The 23733-nt window shown below is 45.1% G+C and overlaps 2 protein-coding genes across 2 annotated transcripts; both read right to left on the minus strand.

Annotated features, from left to right (window-relative positions):
• Nucleotides 1–764: 764 nt before the first annotated feature.
• On the minus strand, nt 765–2674 carry LOC142908571 (uncharacterized). The gene has a single exon (XM_076059330.1). The coding sequence runs from the start codon at nt 2672–2674 to the stop codon at nt 1493–1495; it is 1182 nt and encodes a 393-aa protein (XP_075915445.1). The 3' UTR covers nt 765–1492.
• A 7182-nt stretch (nt 2675–9856) lies between these two features.
• On the minus strand, nt 9857–22336 carry LOC142908555 (uncharacterized). The gene is made up of 2 exons (XM_076059309.1): nt 20537–22336; nt 9857–10513 (listed from the first exon to the last, which is right to left on the minus strand). The coding sequence occupies exons 1-2, from the start codon at nt 22220–22222 to the stop codon at nt 10013–10015; spliced, it is 2187 nt and encodes a 728-aa protein (XP_075915424.1). The 5' UTR covers nt 22223–22336; the 3' UTR covers nt 9857–10012.
• Between the last annotated feature and the right edge of the window lie 1397 nt (nt 22337–23733).

A 23733-nucleotide genomic window follows, 5' to 3' on the forward strand; every position in this document is an offset into this window, starting at 1 on the left:
CTGAAGGCCGTCAATGTATTGGACCCTTATTGGTGCCCAGCGTCTCCACAACAGCAGTGGGGTTTGCTTCAACCGATAGGTACGAACATCCAGACGTCAATCAGCAAGGTGCATTTCTAGTCCCAGTTAGACAAACTCTACGTCAACACGTAAGACAAAACTACAATTCGTGTTGTAGAGAATGTACCTCCTCCTATACGTGTAACTTTCAAGTGGTATGCCTTGTAACTGATGAATGATCCGAGCGTGCTCCCTATTTCAAAGACAATGAGTTGCTCCAGAGGCAGACGCTTCGTGAAACACAAAAGTACCCTTTGACCTGTATCACAAGGACAACGGGTCTCACCTGAGTTCTCTGTACAGGTTACTTCCAAAACACACACGCACTTTGTCCTAACATCACTTATTCAATGTTTGACCCTCAGACAAAATGTTACATGCCCACGCACAATCAGACATGGTATTCATTCTAAATCATTGACGGGCATATTAACATTGATTACTGCAGCGAAATTGACTGCATCACGTTACATCGTATTAAGAAGAAGTTATTTTACAAATACGCACCGTGTGCTTAACAGTGTATGTACACAGTACTATTGTTGCGTCATTCAAAACGAGTAGGCCGTTGCATGCTGGCGTCTGGGTCAAAATGTAGCAAATTTAAAACATTACGCTACAAACAATAAATCACGGCGTTTCGATGGCAACACAAGCAATCGTCATCAGGTGGGACAAGCACAGCAGCAATAAGACGAAACTGCTGGAGTAGGCGCCTACTACTTCAGCAGTTTATCTTGCTGTGGTTGTCCCACCTGATGACGATTGCTTGTGTTGTGATGTAAACGCCGTGATCTGTTATGTTTCTACCCACGTGGTGACTTTACCGAAATAACTCAAGAGTGTGGATTCCTGCAGTCACGACAGCTTCGAATCAAGATTACCTACAAAGGACACAACTGAGATGACGGATCAATCATCGCCCCCTACTGACAGGCTCTTGTCCACATGCAGGCTGGTGCAGGGCCACCACCTTGTGCCACACAGGGGCAGCTGCTACTTGGGGATGCTCTTCGAGTGCTTCAGACAAGATACAAAACTCTGAGTTGCTGAGGCGGTTAAGCAAGCACCGTGTAAATACGATTATGATAACATAGTGAATGCTTGGGGGCTTATTGTCTCTCGCTCCTGGTTAAAGATCTACCCAACCCACGGGCCAACAAAGGCTGGCCGCCCTTACTTTGCAGGTTGAACCTAGGAACTGAGTGTTCAACTTCACGTTCTTGTCATTAAAGGCCTGTGACAAAGGTGCATCTATTGTAGCGACATCATCTCAAGCTTACACATCTACCGGGTCTCCACTTGACTTTGTATTGTCTCGGAGGAAGTCCACCCACACCTCCACTTCCACAAACTGCTGGGAGTTGTCTCGCTCTGCCTCACAGTCAGAATTCTCCTCCTGCTTCACGTTGCCTCCATTTATGTGAAGATCCTATTTTCGAGTTGAATCTTCATCCTCACATTTTACCTTCACTTCTTCGCTCTTCACCATCACTTCTTCACATTTCACCTTCACCTCTTCACATTTCACCTCGATACCTTTAAAAGTGTCCAAGCTGGGATTTTCTCCCGGTTCGTGTTTAATGAGGGATGGGCTCATTGCGGCACTTTGACTTTCACAAGCTGATTTCAGACTGCACTCCTTGTGGATCTTCTGATACTTCTGTGTTCTCTGGTGTACTTGAAGAGTTGATGAACGTGCAAACGACTTCCCGCACAGAGTGCACCTGAAGGGTTTCTCTCCCGTGTGTGTTCTCTGGTGTGTTTTAAGAGTAGATGACTGTGAAAATGTCTTCCCACACACAGTGCACTTGAAGGGTTTCTCTTCCGTGTGCGTTCTCTGGTGTTTTTTAAGAGTAGATGAATCTGAAAATGTCTTCCCACACACACTGCACCTGAAGGGGTTCTCTCCCGTGTGTGTTCTCTGGTGTTTTTTAAGAGTAGATGACTGTGAAAATGTCTTCCCACACACAGTGCACTTGAAGGGTTTCTCTCCCGTGTGTGTTCTCTGGTGTTTTTTAAGAGTAGATGAATCTGAAAATGTCTTCCCACACACACTGCACCTGAAGGGTTTCTCTCCCGTGTGTGTTCTCTGGTGCGTTTTAAGAGCAAATGACTGTGAAAATGTCTTCCCACACACACTGCACCTGAAGGGTTTCTCTCCCGTGTGTGTTCTCTGGTGTTTTTTAAGAGTAGATGAATCTGAAAATGTCTTCCCACACACACTGCACCTGAAGGGTTTCTCTCCGGTGTGTGTTCTCTGGTGTGTTTTAAGAGCAGATGACTGTGAAAATGTCTTCCCACACACACTGCACCTGAAGGGTTTCTCTCCCGTGTGTGTTCTCTGGTGTATTTTAAGAGCAGATGACTGTGAAAATGTCTTCCCAAACACACTGCCCTTAAAGGGTTTCTCTCCTGTGTGTGTTGTCTGGTGGGTCTCAAGAACTGATGACCATGCAAATGCCTTGTCACACACAGTGCACTTGAAGGGTTTCTCTTCTGTGCGAGTTCTCTGGTGCTGTGTCAAATTTCCAGTCCGATCCGTGCTGTATGCACGCTGGTCACATTGTTGACTTGTCGTACCGAGCAGCTGCGCTGACTGCCTTTGCTCCATCAGACCAGCGTCAGCTGCAGACAGAAAATAAGAATATCCACACCATCTACACGTCAGTAACGAGCCATGGAGGAATGAATATATACAGTCACACGTGACTTGCGCGTCTATATTCATTCACGTATTCACGACTAGCTGTACTACCCGGCTTCGCCCGGGACTTGGATCCACCACGTCCGGCCGCCTTTGTCTCCCCAGTGGCAATGTTCCCACCACAACAGTTACTCGTTTGAGGCTGAGTCGACCTAGGAGAGGCCCAGAAGCGGTTCAAATAATCGTCGCCGGTGGTGGCCGTGAGCGGGAATCGAACTCGGGTCACCGGGTTCGCAGCGCGGCGTAGCGCTAACCGCTACACTATCGCTCCCCACAACACACAAAAAAACACACAGACACACACAGACACACACACAGATACACACACAGACAACGCTAACCGCTACACTACAATGAGTGACGCTTCCACATGCGCGGGTCACGTGACAGAATTGACGTCACAGCTCACTTGCCGTGCAAAAAATCTATACATTATTGAGCTCCCCCCCCAAAAAACACAAAAGTGTATTTGTATAATGTTTGCACGGTGTACAGTCTGGAAAGTACCCACATGGCAAATTTCCAGTTTGTTGCATGTCGGGAAGTAGGCTAAACATTTTGAACAGACAACACACACAATCACAACTTTGCATATTTTTATATATATGGAGATAAACAGTAAGAGCCAATTTGTTAATCCATTGCCGGACGAGGGTCTCCCCACGCCGCCCCGGGTCGTGATTTGACCATACTTCACCACGCTCGTCCGTGTGGCGGCTTGGTGGAGGAGGGTAGCGCAGACGTGGGAGCGTAGTGACATTGTACTCTACAATGGATGTTGCCCCCACCGCTCCTATGCCGCTCACCAACGTTGCACAGTCCCGCAGCCGCCTGAAACAACAACAAAGTCCCATCACAAGGGAGAAACACACAAATAGAGATTCACTTCGAGTACACTCACCACCACGTAGCTGTCAACCCACTATCAATCAGTGCCCCTACCTTATTACAGATCAATTCAGACCATATCGGCCACCACGTGTCTTTATAAATATCAACGTTCGTCCTACGAAGTCCCATCACAATGTAGAAACACAAATAGACAATATTGTTACCAAAGCATGTTTTTTTGCCCGTATTGAAACGGCTGTACCCCGTATGGGCGTGAAAACTCAATGTCTCTGTACAAGAATACGGGGTAAACCGTACGGGTTATGACAGCTGTGATGCATCAAAAGATAACTTGACCCGTGGTTGTGTTACCTCGTTTAACCAAAGGCTTCAAACTCGCGTGGAACAGCCCGAAACCCAAAGCATGAGGACAAATACAAAGACGGGTATATCACGAGAGAAAAAAACCCCTACATATTTACCAATAACACTGCCCTTAAAAGTAAATTCTGTGGTGCATAATCGGGCAATGGGCCTTTTTCATAACGCCTTTGTTACTGACGATTGTATTTCAGCCTTTCTTCTTACGACTGCTGCCTGTGTATCTTACTGTGAAAACAGTTCCACAAAGCATGTATAAATGTTTATTTTCTTTGTGACAGACTAGGCCCGAGACGCCAGGGAGGGCCTGAATGGCCTGGATTGCCTACCGAGGAGACGCCTTCCCCGGCGGGGAGCAACCACAGCCTGCGGTGTCACCGCCGCAACGGGGGTCACACAACACCGGATTTTTTTTGTGGTCAAAATTTTAAAACCAAAACACCCACTTACCAGTTCGCGTGAGTTCAATGCTGCTCAGAGTTTTAAGGGGCGAGAGGAATTGTTCGTGCAAGTTTAGGGGTGGGTGGGTGGGGGTGGGAAGTCGTTATGTTCCGAACAGTTTAGAAGCGTCCTGGGAGCCGCGCTAGAGGCGTCAGCCATTGGCACTTGGGAGCTACCACTCCCAGCCAAGGGTTGACGCTCAAACTATCAATCTTATACTTTCACTTCCATCACATAATTTGAATCGTATTTACTCAAACAATATATGCTGAATGATCTACTGTGATAGTCACGGTCGCTCCGTTATTGTATTGCTGTTGTAGATGTATATATTTATATATTTTAAAAAAATATTACCGGGTCTGCGACCCCCCCCCCCCCTATTTAAAGCGGTAAGTTGGTTTGTTCCAAATGATGACGTTCACACAACGCGATCAAAGTTCGGAACGCTCTTGCAGAATTGTACAACATTTAACTCCGACAGTTATCGCGATATGGCGATACTACGATATTACCTAATCATATCCAACAAGCGTATCGTACATTTTTTTCCACACGGCACGTGCACACACTCAAAGCACTTGCAATTCAAATTTCTATTTAAAGCTTTCGTGACTGCAGGGATTCATCTTCTTGGTTATTTTGGTAAAGTCACCACGTAGAATGGAAACAATAAAATAATAAAAAAATTATTTTGATCCCCTGCCGATTTTGTACGTTTGCCCACTGACAAAGAAATGATCAGTCTATAATTTTAATGGTAGATTTATTTGAACAGTGAGAGACAGAATAACAACAAAAATCCAGAGAAACGCATGTCAAAAATGTTATAAATTGATTTGCATTTTAATGAGTGAAATGAGTATTTGGCCCATCAGAAAGATTTCTGGCTCCCAGGTGTCTATGTGTACACTGTATGTGTGTACACTGTTTGTATACACTGTGTGTGTACACTGTGTGTGTACACTGTATACATTGCGTGTACACTGTGTGTGTATACACTGTGTGTGTGTCACTGTGTGTCACTGTGTCACTGTGTGTGTATACACTGTGTGTGTATACACTGTGTGTGTATACACTGTGTGTGTGTACACTGTGTGTATGTACACTGTGTATACCCTGTGTGTACACTGTGTGTGTGTACACTGTGTGTATACACTGTGTGTGTACCCTATGTGTGTACGCTGTGTGTACACTATGTGTATACACTGTGTGTGTACACTGCGTATGTGTACACTGTGTATAAATTGTGTGTGTACACTGTGTGTGTGTACACTGTGTGTGTGTACACTGTGTGTGTACATTGTGTACATTGTGTGTACACTGTGTGTGTACACTGTGTGTGTACACTATGTGTATACACTGTGTGTGTGTACGCTGTGTGTGTGTACACTATGTGTATACACTGTGTGTGTGTACACTGCGTATGTGTACACTGTGTGTATAAATTGTGTGTACACTGTGTGTGTACACTGTGTGTGTACACTCTGTGTGTACATTGTGTACATTGTGTGTGTACACTGTGTGTGTGTACATTGTGTGTGTGTACACTGTGTACAGACACTGTGTGTGTACACTGTGTGTGTGTACACTATGTGTATACACTGTGTGTGTGTACACTGCGTATGTGTACACTGTGTGTGTGTACAGTGTGTGTACACTGTGTGTGTGTACACTGCGTATGTGTACACTGTGTGTGTACAGTGTGTGTACATTGTGTGTGTACATTGTGTGTGTACACTGTGTGTGTGTACACTGTGTGTGTGTACACTGTATACACTGTGTGTGTGTACACTGTATACACTGTGTGTGTACACTGTGTATACCCTGTGTGTCACTATGTGTACACTGTGTGTATATACACTGTGTGTACCCTGTGTGTGTACACTGTATGTACACCGTGTGTACACTGTGTGTGTACACTGTGTATACCCTGTGTGTGTGCACTGTGTATACACTGTGTATACACTGTGTATGTGTACACTGTGTGTGTACACTGTGTGTGTGTACATTGTGTGTGTACACTGTGTGTGTACACTGTGTGTATACACTGTGTGTGCACACTGTGTGTGTACACTGTGTGTACACTGTTTGTATACACTGTGTGTGTACACTGTGTGTATACACTGTGTGTGTGTACACTGTGTGTATACACTGTGTGTGTCACTGTGTGTCGCTGTGTGTGTCACTGTGTCACTGTGCTTGGCACAAGCGTCGTGGTGACGTCACCGCCACTTAGCAAATGGCGGTTGTTGTGTCACTGTGTGTGTACACTGTCACTGTGTGTGTGCGTCACTGTCACTGTGTGTACACTGTGTGTGTCAGTGTCACTGTGTGCGTGTACACTGTGTATACACTGTGTGTGTACACTGTGTGTGTGTACACTGTGTGTGTACAGTGTGTGTGTGTACACTGTGTGTATACACTGTATGTGTGTACACTGTGTTCGCATTGAACCGAACCCCCGGCAAGGCCGTCTACTTAACGTTGAGAGAAAATTCACTCGAAATGTCCTTTTCAATGAAGTCTTCCAGATATAAATTGATACAGGCTTTTAATGAAGAAATTAAATCATCCAATTCAAAACACAACACAATTCAAAGATGTTTCATTTTAAAAAACTTAAAAACGGAGCACCGGGTGCTTGCGTGAATGCGTCCTTCGTGTGCAAATGTTGTGACTTTCCTGGCCTGAAGGCCGTCAATGTATTGGACCCTTATTGGTGCCCAGCGTCTCCACAACAGCAGTGGGGTTTGCTTCAACCGATAGGTACGAACATCCAGACGTCAATCAGCAAGGTGCATTTCTAGTCCCAGTTAGACAAACTCTACGTCAACACGTAAGACAAAACTACAATTCGTGTTGTAGAGAATGTACCTCCTCCTATACGTGTAACTTTCAAGTGGTATGCCTTGTAACTGATGAATGATCCGAGCGTGCTCCCTATTTCAAAGACGATGAGTTGCTCCAGAGGCAGACGCTTCGTGAAACACAAAAGTACCCTTTGACCTGTATCACAAGGACAACGGGTCTCACCTGAGTTCTCTGTACAGGTTACTTCCAAAACACACACGCACTTTGTCCTAACATCACTTATTCAATGTTTGACCCTCAGACAAAATGTTACATGCCCACGCACAATCAGACATGGTATTCATTCTAAATCATTGACGGGCATATTAACATTGATTACTGCAGCGAAATTGACTGCATCACGTTACATCGTATTAAGAAGAAGTTATTTTACAAATACGCACCGTGTGCTTAACAGTGTATGTACACAGTACTATTGTTGCGTCATTCAAAACGAGTAGGCCGTTGCATGCTGGCGTCTGGGTCAAAATGTAGCAAATTTAAAACATTACGCTACAAACAATAAATCACGGCGTTTCGATGGCAACACAAGCAATCGTCATCAGGTGGGACAAGCACAGCAGCAATAAGACGAAACTGCTGGAGTAGGCGCCTACTACTTCAGCAGTTTATCTTGCTGTGGTTGTCCCACCTGATGACGATTGCTTGTGTTGTGATGTAAACGCCGTGATCTGTTATGTTTCTACCCACGTGGTGACTTTACCGAAATAACTCAAGAGTGTGGATTCCTGCAGTCACGACAGCTTCGAATCAAGATTACCTACAAAGGACACAACTGAGATGACGGATCAATCATCGCCCCCTACTGACAGGCTCTTGTCCACATGCAGGCTGGTGCAGGGCCACCACCTTGTGCCACACAGGGGCAGCTGCTACTTGGGGATGCTCTTCGAGTGCTTCAGACAAGATACAAAACTCTGAGTTGCTGAGGCGGTTAAGCAAGCACCGTGTAAATACGATTATGATAACATAGTGAATGCTTGGGGGCTTATTGTCTCTCGCTCCTGGTTAAAGATCTACCCAACCCACGGGCCAACAAAGGCTGGCCGCCCTTACTTTGCAGGTTGAACCTAGGAACTGAGTGTTCAACTTCACGTTCTTGTCATTAAAGGCCTGTGACAAAGGTGCATCTATTGTAGCGACATCATCTCAAGCTTACACATCTACCGGGTCTCCACTTGACTTTGTATTGTCTCGGAGGAAGTCCACCCACACCTCCACTTCCACAAACTGCTGGGAGTTGTCTCGCTCTGCCTCACAGTCAGAATTCTCCTCCTGCTTCACGTTGCCTCCATTTATGTGAAGATCCTATTTTCGAGTTGAATCTTCATCCTCACATTTTACCTTCACTTCTTCGCTCTTCACCATCACTTCTTCACATTTCACCATCACCTCTTCATATTTCACCTCGATACCTTTAAAAGTGTCCAAGCTGGGATTTTCTTTCGGTTCTTGTTTCATGAGGGATGGGCTCATTGCGGCACTTTGACTTTCACAAGCTGATTTTAGACTCCACTCCTTGTGGATCTTCTGATGCTTGTGTTCTCTGGTGTACTTGAAGATTTGATGAATGTGCAAATGCATTCCCGCACAGACTGCACTTGAAGGGTTTCTCTCCCGTGTGTGTACTCTGGTGTGTTTTAAGAGCAGATGACTGTGAAAATGCCTTCCTACACACACTGAACCTGAAGGGTTTCTCTCCCGTGTGTGTTCTCTGGTGTTTTTTAAGAGTAGATGAATCTGAAAATGTCTTCCCACACACACTGCACCTGAAGGGTTTCTCTCCCGTGTGTGTTCTCTGGTGTGTTTTAAGAGCAGATGAATCTGAAAATGCCTTCACACACACAGTGCACTTGAAGGGTTTCTCTCCCGTGTGTTCTCTGGTGTGTTTTAAGAGCAGATGACTGTGAAAATGCCTTCCCACACACACTGCACCTGAAGGGTTTCTCTCCCGTGTGTTCTCTGGTGTGTTTTAAGAGCAGATGAATCTGAAAATGCTTTCACACACAGTGCACTTGAAGGGTTTCTCTCCCGTGTGTTCTCTGGTGTTTTTTAAGAGCAGATGACTGTGCAAATGCCTTCCCACACACAGTGCACTTGAAGGGTTTCTCTCCCGTGTGTGTTCTCTGGTGTGTTTTAAGAGCAAATGAATCTGAAAATGTCTTCCCACACAGTGCACTTGAAGGGTTTCTCTCCCGTGTGTGTTCTCTGGTGTATTTTAAGAGCAGATGACCGTGAAAATGCCTTCCCACACACAGTGCACTTGAAGGGTTTCTCTCCCGTGTGTTCTCTGGTGTGCTTGAAGATTTGGTGACTGTGCAAACGCCTTCCCACACAGAGTGCACCTGAAGGGTTTCTCTCCGGTGTGTGTTCTCTGGTGTGTTACAAGAGCAGATGAGCATGAAAATGCCTTCACACACACACTGCACTTGAAGGGTTTCTCTCCCGTGTGTGTTCTCTGGTGTGTTTTAAGAGCAGATGACCGTGAAAATGCCTTCCCACACACAGTGCACTTGAAGGGTTTCTCTCCCGTGTGTGTTCTCTGGTGTGTTTTAAGAGCAGATGAATCTGAAAATGCCTTCACACACACAGTGCACTTGAAGGGTTTCTCTCCCGTGTGTTCTCTGGTGTTTTTTAAGAGCAGATGACTGTGCAAATGCCTTCCCACACACAGTGCACTTGAAGGGTTTCTCTCCCGTGTGTGTTCTCTGGTGTGTTTTAAGAGCAAATGAATCTGAAAATGTCTTCCCACACAGTGCACTTGAAGGGTTTCTCTCCCGTGTGTGTTCTCTGGTGTATTTTAAGAGCAGATGACCGTGAAAATGCCTTCCCACACACAGTGCACTTGAAGGGTTTCTCTCCCGTGTGTGTTCTCTGGTGTGCTTGAAGATTTGGTGACTGTGCAAACGCCTTCCCACACAGAGAGCACCTGAAGGGTTTCTCTCCGGTGTGTGTTCTCTGGTGTGTTACAAGAGCAGATGAGCATGAAAATGCCTTCACACACACACTGCACTTGAAGGGTTTCTCTCCCGTGTGTGTTCTCTGGTGTGTTTTAAGAGCAGATGACCGTGAAAATGCCTTCCCACACACAGTGCACTTGAAGGGTTTCTCTCCCGTGTGTGTTCTCTGGTGTGCTTGAAGATTTGTTGACTGTGCAAACGCCTTCCCACACACAGTGCACTTGAAGGGTTTCTCTCCTGTGTGTGTTCGCTGGTGGGTCTTAAGAAGTGATGACCATGGAAATGCCTTGTTACACACACTACACTTGAAGGGTTTCTCTCCTGTGCGAGTTCTCTGGTGCCATGTCAAATTTCCAGTCCGATCCGTGCTGTATGCACGCTGGTCGCATTGTTGACTTGTCATACCGAGCTGCGCTGAGTGCATTTGCTCCATCAGACCAATTCTGCGGAGGAAGCGTCAGAGGAAGCGTCAGCTGCAGACAGAAAAAAATAATATCCACACCATCTACACGTCAGTATCGATGCACAGAGGAAAGCATATATACACAGTAACACGTGACTTACACGTCTATACTTATTCATATATTCATGATATAGTGGAAAAGTGTCCCAAATTCATCACACGGGCTGTTATGGCACACAATGAGAGGGCAAATGGTTATAAACATGCCTGGAAGCCCTCGTATCTTCAAAATGAATGTTCACCAAAAACTCCGAGCACACAATTTCAGCTGTCTGGCTACAAAAGGAATATTTATGAGAGCTAAATTCAGCTGACATAGCAAAGGGTGTTGAAAACAATACTATTTGTGTTATGCAGAAATTCATAAATTAATGTTCAATCGCAACTTAGAGGTGTGAATCCAGGCTCAGATGTCCTTAAATGCTGGGATGAACAGTTCCGACTTCAGCTGAATGTGTGTGCTGTGTTCACCTGTTTACATTATTAACAGATCTCTGCAGGGTGGGCTGGTAGGACAAGTCTCTCCGCTGTCTATTGCTGATTTTACACCCAACAGCACGAGATTTCACTTCGTTAAAGTATTGAAAGGGGACGGACGGACGGACACATTAATCTATTGCAGGCTGGTACACTCAGTTTACAACTTCGTTCCTACCAGTATAAAGAGTTCCAGAGGAAAACAAAAGTAAACTACTGTTATGATATAACCTCCGTGTTCAACAAAGTTAATAGACGTTACTGCAAACACAAACTGTACACTGTCACTGGGTAAACAGGCGGTGGCGTGTCTAGAATCACGCTTGGCCACCTTCATCTGCTTGGCATGAATGCTTCCTCACTCCACCAAGTAATTAATCGAGGATCAACGAACATAGCCGAGGCTAACTGGAGTTTGCGGGTCTCTCTCCGCGGTGAGATGTTAACTACCTCACCTGGTATACAGGAAGTCGTGGGTTCGATCCTGACCCTGACACCTGCTGTATATTTGGAGTTTGTGTGTCACTCCGTTTAGCGTCTTTGACCAATAGACATTGACACACGTATTCTTGTTGATTTCGGTAAAGTTACGTAGACAGAAAATAACAATAACAGATAATACAATTGAATTAAATAAAGACCACTTGTGTTGCGATCAAAACGTGGGGTTTTTTTGCTTTATTTACTATTTTTAATTTTTATTACGTTATTTAATTTTCTATCTACGTGACTTTACCGAAAGAACCAAGAATATGAATTCCTGCAGTCACCAAAGTTTTAAGTCAAAACATTCATACACGTTGACAAAGCCTCACCTTGTGTTGTTGTGGGCAGGTCGCTTCTGATAACAAGAGCGGTATAGCAGCTCAAGCGGGCTTGGCCTGGTGAAAAAAATAAAAACTGCGTGAATATTTACAATAAAACAAAGTTACAAAGTGGCGAGCCGGGTGAAGACAAATTAAACTTAAAGAGAGATAATTAAAGTTAACGCAATCAGGTGAGGGCAGGAGGCAAGGCCCCGCGTGGCTAGGCCCCGCGTTGTAAAGTTCCAACCTGGACATCGATTCCCATGCTCGCTGCTATTCAACTGACATCCCTGAGAGAGAGAGAGAGGCTCTACCTTGGTAAACAACAATAACAACCACCACCATGAGAATTTCTCACCTCGGATTTCAGTACAAGCGCGGATCAGCAGCCTCCTGTTACCTCGCGACGTCACGCGGGTAAGCAGGTAACATGACATCACTTCCGGGGTAAGAGACACGCCCCTCCCACAATGAGCGGCTCTGTAACTGAATAAATTATGTTAAGGAGCCCGGCCCATATGCCGAGGAATGGGGCGTGGCTGCTGAACCCGTCGCAATAAACTCTCCACGGCTTCAACGAATACATTATGTTAATGAACCGCCAGTCACTGGGCGTAGCTTTGCCCAAATAAGGATTGGCACTGGATTGATATCGGCAGTGACCCAAGCGGAGGTGACGTCATGCTCAAGAGCGCCGTGGACGGGGTTGGGGGATTGTGAATACCTTGGTGACAAGACGTCACTAGCGAGGCACTTCATGCCGATAAGGTCATGGGGATGGAGTTTAAGTTGATTTAGATTCATTTTCCATTGCCCCCTCCCTTGAGCACGTGAACTCAGCAACAACGTGGACATTATTGTGTATACGTACACACTGTGTACACTTTGAGGCCACGTGAAGCGTCAAAGGCTCGCTGGAAGGAGGAAGTAGCGTGACAGACTCAGCAGTTGCGATGGGTTAACTAACGGATGGCTATCGATTAGAAATCACATATCCCCGAGTCTCACCTGTGAGTGGCACCGCCTCACGCTGTTGTGGATCCCCACGTGGCTCGGAGCCTCAAAAGCTCCGTGACTCCTGGGTGGTGATACAAAGACAAAGATCCCCCGTGTAGCCTTAACAGACTGTTGGGGCAAGTGCTGTTAGCAAGTAGCAGCGCCACCTATGAAGGCCGGAACGGTACACAAGGGGGTGGGTGGCCAGCACCGTGCCCGACCGCCTTTGTCTCCCCAGTAATGATGTTTACACACCGCACCGGGCACTCATTTGAGGCTGAGTTGACATAGGGGAGGCCCAGAACCGGTTCAAATAATCGTCACTGGGTGTTGGCTGTGAGCGGGAATCAAACTCGGGTCGTTATGTTCGTAGTACAGCGCATTAACCGCTAGACTACCGCCACACACGTTACACACACACAGTACACACACACAGTACACACACGCACAGTACACACACACACACGCACGGGACACTGTTGTATACGGCCCTTTTTCCACAATTAATATCCATAAGAATATTTACGGATGCATACACCTAGATTTCTTTTTCCTTTCTTTCGTGACAAACAATATATATATATTTTTTAATGAATCAAACCCGTAAGCCAGAAACACGAAAAACCAGATGTCGGTCATAAACAGGCCATATAGATATATAAAGAAATAATAAAACTCTCAAGGCGAGGATGTTAGCAGCTATCTGCGAAGATCTCCAGATGAACAAGAGTTTGATGTGCCCTAAGGGAGGTCACGCAGAGGGAAGCCCTCCGCAAGCCAGAAATGAGGACGCCCACGGGTTAAACTATTTTTTTTTAAAACAACGGTTCAAATTTAAAATACAAAAACAAGAATAAGCTAAAGTTAGCGGTCCTCGTGCTCACTCCAATCAAGACCAGGCCAGCAGATACATCAGTGAATTATTATCCAATGATTAATTCGCTATCAAATGATTTTCACCTTTAATACTTTTACTGTTAAAACAAAGCTTGGAGCAGGAATACCGAGTCACATCAAAGGTTATCGAGAAGGAATGAGACAACGGGCAAACTTGCGAAAGAGTTTAAACAATATCCCAAGCAACCCCGACCACCTTTGTCTCTCTCACAGCGCGGAGAAGCAGGAATTACACCTTACACAAGGGGCCATCTGGAAAAGCCAGCCGGGTTTGATGAGGAGACACACCCACCCCACACACCGCAACCAGGCAAAGAAAGTTTTAAAGAAAATTGCAATATAATATTAATAATAACAACGTGTTAACCTTACATGACATTCCATTATAGAACCTTACAGAACCAAGGGATATGGATTCCAACAATCAAGAAACGGACCTCTTAAACTCAGGATGATAATTATTTTTCTTTTTAATAATTCCATCATAACAATTCGAACCTCGGTAAACCGAGAGGTGTCGGGAGGACGTAGTTACAAACACGAGTCTTGGCGAACATGGGACCAAATGGTATTTGAGAAATATAAGTCGAAAGTATAAAGAGGTGCTCCCGACCACCTTTGTCTCTCCCGAAGAGCGCGAGAGAGGAATTTCACGCCAGGGCAAACAGATCGTTATCGCGGGGACCATCTGCCACACACGGAACTTAGTAGTAGCCCCCACCCCACCCTGCACACGGGCAGCAAAAGAGCGAGCGGGCTTTAAGTTAAACTGTCACACATTTATAAACACACAAAGTGACGAAAATTAATAAACTAAGTAAGAGCCAAGGTAACGGGGTGGATTAGGCTGGTAGAATGTGGAGTCGAAATGATATTTGCAAAGTATAGAGAGATGGGAAGATCCCGGCCACCTTTGTCTTTCCCTGCAGCACGTGATAAAATGCATACGCTCGGAAGAGCATCTTCACTTGGAAATAAATCAAATACTATGAATCACAAGCAGGATCATAACTGTGTATGATAAGATACCAACTGTGATGTGAAATGTTAAACTTAAAAAAGATCTTAACCATTTCTTTGTGCGTCGAAAACGCGTACGGAAAAGGGGGGGGGGGACCCGCCCCTCTCTCTGGGTGGATGGAGTAGACAACCAGACGCCACCAAGATGAATCGAGGTGTCTGTTGTCTTGATGTTTATGGCTTGAGGAAAGACCCGAACAGAACCGTGTCATAAATGACACACACACAAACATACACACTGACACACGAACCCCCCCACCACCGACACACGAACCCCCCCCCCACCGACATACGATCAGATCAAAGATAGCTCCGCCTCGTGAGGGGGAGCCGAGAAGGAGAGAGATTTTTGGCATAAAAAGGAGCCGTTTCAGCATTGAAATCAGCTCATCAGCCCTCGGGGCCAGCTCAACAGAAGAAGACTCATCTCAACTCAGCTCAACAGAAGAAGACCCATCTCAACTCATCTCAGCAGAAGACCCGCTCAACTCATCTCAGCAGAAGACCAGCCATCACCGACGCCGGAGACTCCTCTACAATTCGCCGAATTGGCGAGTGTCGCCGATTGGCGTCCCGCTGCCGCTGTTAGAGGCCAGCGCCACCACGAGCGAATCGTGAGCCTGCAATCTACAACCGCCGACGACGGAGCACCAGCGTGCCAGCTGCTCGCAGACGTACTGCGCGCATTACCTACCGAGTCCGCGTACAACCGCGCCGCTGCGGGCGTGCTTCTAACGCCGTCTACCAGACGGTCATCTCAGCTACAACAACGCATCTACTCGTTCACCAACGTCCGTCGAGTCCGAACCAACTACTGAAAGAAGAATCAACTGATACGTATGATACACTGCTCCCCACTACACGACAAACCAGACGTCTGCTTGACGCAAAGAATCGATTCCGAACATTGGCCTACTCTTTCACCACTCATACCATTCAACACACACACACGGGTCATTAACAAAGCCTAAAACCTCAAGCCATTGAATTATCCGTGATTGTGGAAACATCGCAACGACCGAGTGAATAATCCATCGTTTTTAAGAGTGTTCATAATTTTCCTCTGTAATATTGTGCTGGGGCTGTACTTCGAACCGCATAAATTACCAACTGACCCATTAACAAGGATTCATTCTTGGTACCTCACCACGGAGCGCCGCTCGCGGGGTTGAAGAGCGGGTTCAACCGGTTCCCTGTCAAGGGTCTGGCCACAATTAATTAAAAGATTTGCCCGAGATAAGGATCTCAAAAGGAAACATCGCCACCCATTGAGTTGCGTTGAGAAGTCGATTAGAAATACTTGAGTCGTTCGTTAATATTTTTCTTTCTACATAATCTTGCTGGTATCCACGAATGAAATAACGAATTCAAACGCATATTTGTGCCTCCAAGAATAATACTGGTTGGAGTGCCCTTTCAACGAGTAGCGTTGCATAATAATCAGTCATCCTATTGTTAACGTGACAATAATTGCATTAAGGGCCGCGCATGATCAATGACCGAATGCTGTGTTGTGTGACAATTCAAGTAATGAAGCATTGCGGCCATCGAGTGGTGTTGATAAGGCAATTAGAAGTATTTCAGTCGAACGCTTTAAATTCATAATCGTTATGAATCAATGAACGAACATCAACGTGCTACTGTGCTGACGATTTCAAGCATAATAACTTCGCATATCAGAATGGATTAAGGATTGGATACGAATCAAAGACCAAGTGCCGTGTTGTGTAACTATTCAAGCATACGAGTTTGCATATTATAAAGTTAAGGTTTGATAGAATAGTTCGCATGTTTTTAATCTCTCTCTCAACAACCGATCGATTGCGTTACGCGTCGGGAATTAACCACAGGTGCCGCTATCGAGGTGAAACAACGCAATCGTGATGGTATCATGTTAACGCTGTGTTGAAATTCCAAAATCCCGAGATTGAGTTTTTATATTATCCAAAAATTAAAGTTAGCTAGAAATAAAATTGATTAAAGCAGGTTTGTGTGTGATTCTTCCTGAAATTCTGCGTAATATTGTTCTGCGTATGAGATCTGAATCCTGGGGACCTATCATAAGCACACTATCACCAAACATAATCCATAACACACATAATTCGTAATGTTCAATCGAGAGTAATCGTATCCTTATCGATAATACGGAATTAAAGAGCAGAGTCGAATCGACTCTCTCTCATTCACGCTCACAACGCCTGCGTCACCGCATACTATTAATTGCGTCATTCCAATCCATAACACAATCCTCGTCACAGAGGCTCGACCTGATAATCCATAACGACCTGCATTATCATAACCACGCCCACTCGCATAAATTAATACGATTATCTCTCGAATCAGCATAATTTATGCACGTAATTACTCTGATTAACATATTTTCGGATAAATTATGCACATCTCAAATTTCATTTAATTTTCATTATTTTCATCAATTTTCATAACACCTATATATACAACAACACACACACGGTGCACAAACACGCACGGTACACACACACGCACAGTACACACACACGGCACACACACACACAGTACACACACTTACGCACGGCACGCCCACACTCCTTCAGTCACGTGACTAAGGTTGACGCGCTGCCCCGTCTCCCGAGGTGACCTCTTGGCTCTCTCGTCTCTCCTCGACACGTAGATTCATTTCTTACTCTTACCTAGAAGCGTCATTGTCGGTCTGTCTGTCTGTGTCTGTGGACGCAACTTGCAAGGAATTGTACTCACAAACTGTGGAGTTTACGTTTCAAATAAAGTGCCCAGATACCACGCGATAAGCCCCGTGGTGAGCCAGTGCTATTCCTATTTCCAATCCGTCAACATGAAAGTAGTTAAATTAACAATTTATTACCAATCTCCATATATATCAAAGGCAAAGTTGTGAATGTGTGCGTCTGTTCAAATTGTTTAGCGAACTTCCCGACACGCACCAAGCTTGAAATTTGCCATGTGGGTAATTTCCAGACTGTACACCATGCAAACATTATAAAAATAGACTTTTGTATATTTTGGGGGGGGGGGGGGGGGGCGCGCAATAATGTATAAGCATGAAAACACCACGATACATAGGACTTACTTTGATTAGAATCTTGGAATTGATTGTGTACATGTTGAAATTGTTAAATGAGCATTTTGAGCACACTGCTGTTTTAATAAATGTTCATGATTCTGAGAATATGTGTAATTCTGAGCATCATAATGACCATATTGGAATTGTCATCATGAATGGGGGTACAATGATTTTTTATAACAATAGGAATGCAGTTTTGAGCATGACTATTCATATTTCAGACTCATTTATGACAATAGATTCACGATTAAATTGCGATTTTGTTTTGCTCATCAATCAGGATACTGTTAATGATGCGCATGCCCATAAATTGTTGAAATTACTAGAAATGCAAGTTGTGTATACTCTCCAACCCCATTCCTCTACCTACCCAGGGGGCGCTGCAAACCTACGCACCCCCTGCATGGACGACAGAGGCGCAGGGACAGATGTTCGATTACGTTGGAATCGATCTGCAGACGGCGGTCTTCTCGCACGGCCAGCTCCGTGTCGCCTTATCTCGATCCCGCAATCCCAAACAGGTGAAAATCAGCATCGAACCGAACCCCCGGCAAGGCCATCTACTTAACGACGAGAGAAAATTCACACGAAATGTCCTTTTCAATGAAGTCTTCCAGATGTAAATTGATACAAGCTTTTAATGAAGAAATACAAATTATCTAATTCAAAACACAACACAATTCAAATGTTTCATTTTAAAACTTCAAAACGGAGCATGGAGTACTTGCGTGAATGCGTCCTTCGTGTGCAAATGTTGTGACTTTCCTGGCCTGAAGGCCGTCAATGTGTTGGACCCTTATTGGTGCACAGCGTCTCAACAACAGCAGTGGGGTTTGCTTCAACCGATGGTTACGAACATCCAGACGTCAATCACCAAGGACCATTTCTAGTCCTAGTTAGACAAAATCTACGTCAACACGTAAGACAAAACTACAATTCGTGTTGTAGAGAATGTACCTCCTCCTATACGTGTAACTTTCAAGTGGTATGCCTTGTAACTGATGAATGATCCGAGCGTGCTCCCTATTTCAAAGACAATGAGTTGCTCCAGAGGCAGATGCTTCGTGAAACACAAAAGTACCCTTTGACCTGTATCACAAGAACAACGGGTCTCACCTGACTTCTCTGTACAGGTTACTTCCAAAACACACACACACACTTTGTCCTAACATCACTTATTCAAAGTTTGACCCTCAGACAAAATGTTACATGCACGCGCACAATCAGACACGGTATTCATTCTAAATCATTGACGGGCATATTAACAAAATTGAATTACTGCAGCGAAATTGACTGCATCACGTTACATCGTATTAACAAGATGTTATTTTACAAATACGCACCGTCTGCTTAACAGTGTATATACAACGTACTATTGTTGCGTCATTCAAAACGAGTAGGCCGTTGCATGCTGGCGTCTGGGTCAAAATGTAGCAAATTCTAAACATTACGCTACAAATAATAGATCACGGCGTTTCGATGGCAACACAAGCAATCGTCATCAGGTGGGACAAGCACAGCAGCAAGAAGAAGAAACTGCTGGAGTAGGCGCCTACTACTTCAGCAGTTTCTCTTGCTGTGGTTGTCCCACCTGATGACGATTGTTCGTGTTGTGATCTAAACGCCGTGATCTGTTATGTTTCTACCCACGTGGTGACTTTACCAAAATAACTCAAGAGTGTGGATTCCTGCAGTCACGAAAGCTTCGAATCAAGATTGCCTACAAACTACACAACTGAGATGACGCATCAATCATCGCCCCCTACTGACAGGCTCTTGTCCACATGCAGGCCGGTGCAGGGCCACCACCTTGTGCCACACAGGGGCAGCTGCTACTTGGGGATGCTCCTTCGAGTGTTTCAGACGAGGTACGACACAAAAGTCCGAGTTGCTGAGGCGGTTAAGCAAGCACCGAGTAAATGCAATTATGATAACATAGTGAATGCTTGGCGGCTTATTGTCTCTCACTCCTGGTTAAAGATCTACCCAATCCATAGGTCCACAAAGACTGGCCGCCCTTACTCTGCAGGTTGAACCTAGGAGCTGAGTGTCCAACTACACATTCCTGTCATTAAAGGCCTGTGACAAAGGTGCATCTATTAGAGCGACATCATCTCAGGCTTACACATCTACCGGGTCTCCACTTGACTTTGTATTGTCTCGGAGGAAGTCCACCCACACCTCCACTTCCACAAACTGCTGGGAGTTGCCTCGCTCTGCCTCACAGTCAGAATTCTCCTCCTGTTTCACGTTGCCTCCATCGATGTGAAGGTCCCATTTTGGAGTTGAATCTTCATCTTCACATTTCACCTTCACTTCTTCACTCTTCACCATCACTTCTTCACATTTCACCTTCACTTCTTCACATTTCAACATCACCTCTTCATATTTCACCTCGATACCTTTAAAAGTGTGCAAGCTGGGATTTTCCTCCGGTTCGTGTTTCATGAGGGATGGGCTTATTGTGGCACTTTGACTTTCACAAACTGATTTCAGACTCCACTCCTTGTGGATCTTCTGATGCTTGTGCATTCTCTGGTGTACTTGAAGATTTGATGAATTTGCAAATGCCTTCCCACACACACTGCACTTGAGGGGTTTCTCTCCCATGTGTGTTCTCTGGTGTTTTTTAAGAGCAGATGACCGTGAAAATGCCTTCCCACACACAGTGCACTTGAAGGGTTTCTCTCCCGTGTGTATTCTCTGGTGTGTTTTAAGAGCAAATGAATCCGAAAATGTCTTCCCACACACACTGCACTTGAAGGGTTTCTCTCTCGTGTATGTTCTCTGGTGTCTTTGAAGATGAGATGAATCTGAAAATGCCTTCCCACACACACTGCACTTAAAGGCATTCTCTCCCGTGTGTGTTCTCTGGTGTTTTTTAAGAGCAGATGACCATGAAAATGTCTTCCCACACACACTGCACTTGAAGGGTTTCTCTCCCGTGTGTGTTCTTTGGTGTGTTTTAAGAGCAAATGAATCTGAAAATGCCTTCCCACACACACTGCACTTGAACGGTTTCTCTCCCGTGTGTGTTCTCTGGTGTGTTTTAAGAGTAGATGAATCTGAAAATGCCTTCCCACACACACTGCACTTGAAGGGTTTCTCTCCCGTGTGTGTTCTCTGGTGTGTTTTAAGAGCAGATGACTGTGAAAATGCCTTCCCACACACACTGCACCTGAAGGGTTTCTCTCCCGTGTGTGTTCTCTGGTGTTTTTTAAAAGTAGATGAATCTGAAAATGTCTTCCCACACACACTGCACCTGAAGGGTTTCTCTCCCGTGTGTGTTCTCTGGTGTGTTTTAAGAGCAGATGAATCTGAAAATGTCTTCCCACACACAGTGCACTTGAAGGGTTTCTCTCCCGTGTGTGTTCTCTGGTGTCTTTGAAGATTAGATGAATCTGGAAATGCCTTCCCACACACAGTGCACTTGAATGGTTTCTCTCTCGTGTGTGTTCTCTGGTGTTTTTTAAGAGTAGATAAATCTGAAAATGTCTTCCCACACACAGTGCACCTGAAGGGTTTCTCTCCCGTGTGTGTTCTCTGGTGTGTTTTAAGAGCAGATGACCGTGAAAATGCCTTCCCACAAACACTGCACTTGAAGGGTTTCTCTCCCGTGTGTGTTCTCTGGTGTAATACGAGATTATATGAATGTGCAAACGCCATCCCGCACATCGTGCACCTGAAGGGTTTCTCTCCCGTGTGTGTTCTCTGGTGTTTTACAAGAGCAGATGAATGTGCAAATGACTTCACGCACACAGTGCACTTGAAGGGTTTCTCTCCCGTGTGTGTTCTCTGGTGTGTTACAAGATGACATGAATCTGAAAACGCCTTGCCGCACAAAGTACACTTTAAGGGTTTCTCTCCTGTGTGTGTTCTCTGGTGTTTTTTAAGAGCAGATGAATGTGCAAATGCCTTCCCACACACACTGCACTTGAAGGGTTTCTCTCCCGTGTGTGTTCTCTGGTGTATTACAACATTACATGACTGTGCAAACGCCATCCCGCACATCGTGCACCTGAAGGGTTTCTCTACCGTGTGTGTTCTCTGGTGGTTCTGAAAAACTGATGGCCATGCAAATGCCTTTTTACACACAGTACATTTGAAGGGTTTCTCTCCTGTGTGACTTCTCTGGTGCCGTGTCAAATTTCCAGTCCGGTCCGTGCTGTATGCACGCTGGTCGCATTGTTGACTTGTCGTACCGAGCTGCGCTGAGTGCCTTTGCTCCATCAGACTAATTCTGCAGAGGAAGCGTCAGCTGCAGACAGAAAAAAAGAATATCCACACCATCTACACGTCAGGCACAGAGGAATGCACACGTGACTTACACGTCTATACTTATTAATATATTCATGATGTAGTGAAAAAGTTTCCCAAATTCATCAGATTTGATGAACGTGCAAACGCCTTCATGCACAGAGTGCACCTGAAGGGTTTCTCTCCACGGGCTGCTATGGCACACAGTGAGAGGGAAAATGTCATTAATATGCCTGGAAGCCTTCATATCTTCAAAATGAATATTAACCCAAAACTCTAAGCACACAATTTCGGCTGACTATAAAAGGAATATTTAGGAAAGCTAAATTCAGCTGACATAGCAAAGGGTGTTGAAAACAATACTATTTGTGTTATGCAGAAATGCATTAATTAACGTTCAATCGCAACTCAGGTGTGAATCCAGGCTCAGATGTCCTTGAATGCTGGGGATGAACAGTTCCGACTTCAGCGGAATGTGTGTGCTGTGTTCACCTCCTGTTTCCATTCGTATAAAGAGTTCCTGAGGAAAACAAAAATAAACTATTGTTTTTATATATCCTCGTGTTCAACAGAGTTAATAGACTTTACTGCAAACACAAACTTGACACTGTCACACACTGCCATGAGTAAACAGGTGGTGGTGTGACCAGAACCATGCCTGGCCACCTTCATCTGCTCAGCATTAATTCTTCCTCACTCCACCAAGTAATGAATCGAGGATCATCAACATAGCCGAGGCTATCCGTGTCTCTGTCTCTCTCTCCCCGTGGTGAAGGTGTTCCCCTCCACACATTCAGAGTCAACAGCGGCACGCGCTTAGCGTCTTTGACCGATAGACATTGACACACGTATTGTTGGTTCTTTCAGTAAAGTCACGTAGATAGAAAATAAAAATAACATTAAATTCAATAAGATAAAGACCACTTGTGTTGCAATCGAAACCTCGTGGGTTTTTTGCTTTATTTTAAATTTTTCATTTAATTTAATTTTTATTTCCTATCTACGTGACTTTACCGAAAGAACCAAGAATATTAATTCCTACAGTCACCAAAGTTTTAAGTCAAAACATTCACACACGTTGACAAAGCCTCACCTTGTGTTGTTGTGGGCAGGTCGCTTCTGATAACAAGAGCGGTATAGCAGCTCAAGCGGGCTTGGCCTGGTGAAAAAGAAAATAAAAACTGCGTGAATATTTACAATAAAACAAAGTTTCAAAGTGGCGAGCCGGGTGAAGACAAATTAAACTTAAGCGAGACAATTAAAGTGAATGCAATCAGGCGAGGGCAGGAGGCAAGGCCCCGCGTGGCTAGGCCCCGCGTTGTAAAGTTCCAACCTGGACATCGATTCCCATGCTCGCTGCTACTCAACTGACATCCCTACGAGAGAGAGGCTCTACCTTGGTAAACAACAACAACGACCACCACCACAACGATGAGAATTTCTCACCTCGGATTTCAGTGCAAGCGCGCACACGGCAGCTTCCT

The sequence above is a fragment of the Petromyzon marinus genome, unplaced genomic scaffold (genome assembly GCF_048934315.1).
Source record: "Petromyzon marinus isolate PM22_M1 ecotype Great Lakes invasive population unplaced genomic scaffold, UKy_Petmar_22M1.pri1.0 PM_G_Scaffold_1, whole genome shotgun sequence".
In the NCBI taxonomy this organism is placed as follows: Eukaryota; Metazoa; Chordata; class Hyperoartia; order Petromyzontiformes; family Petromyzontidae; genus Petromyzon; species Petromyzon marinus.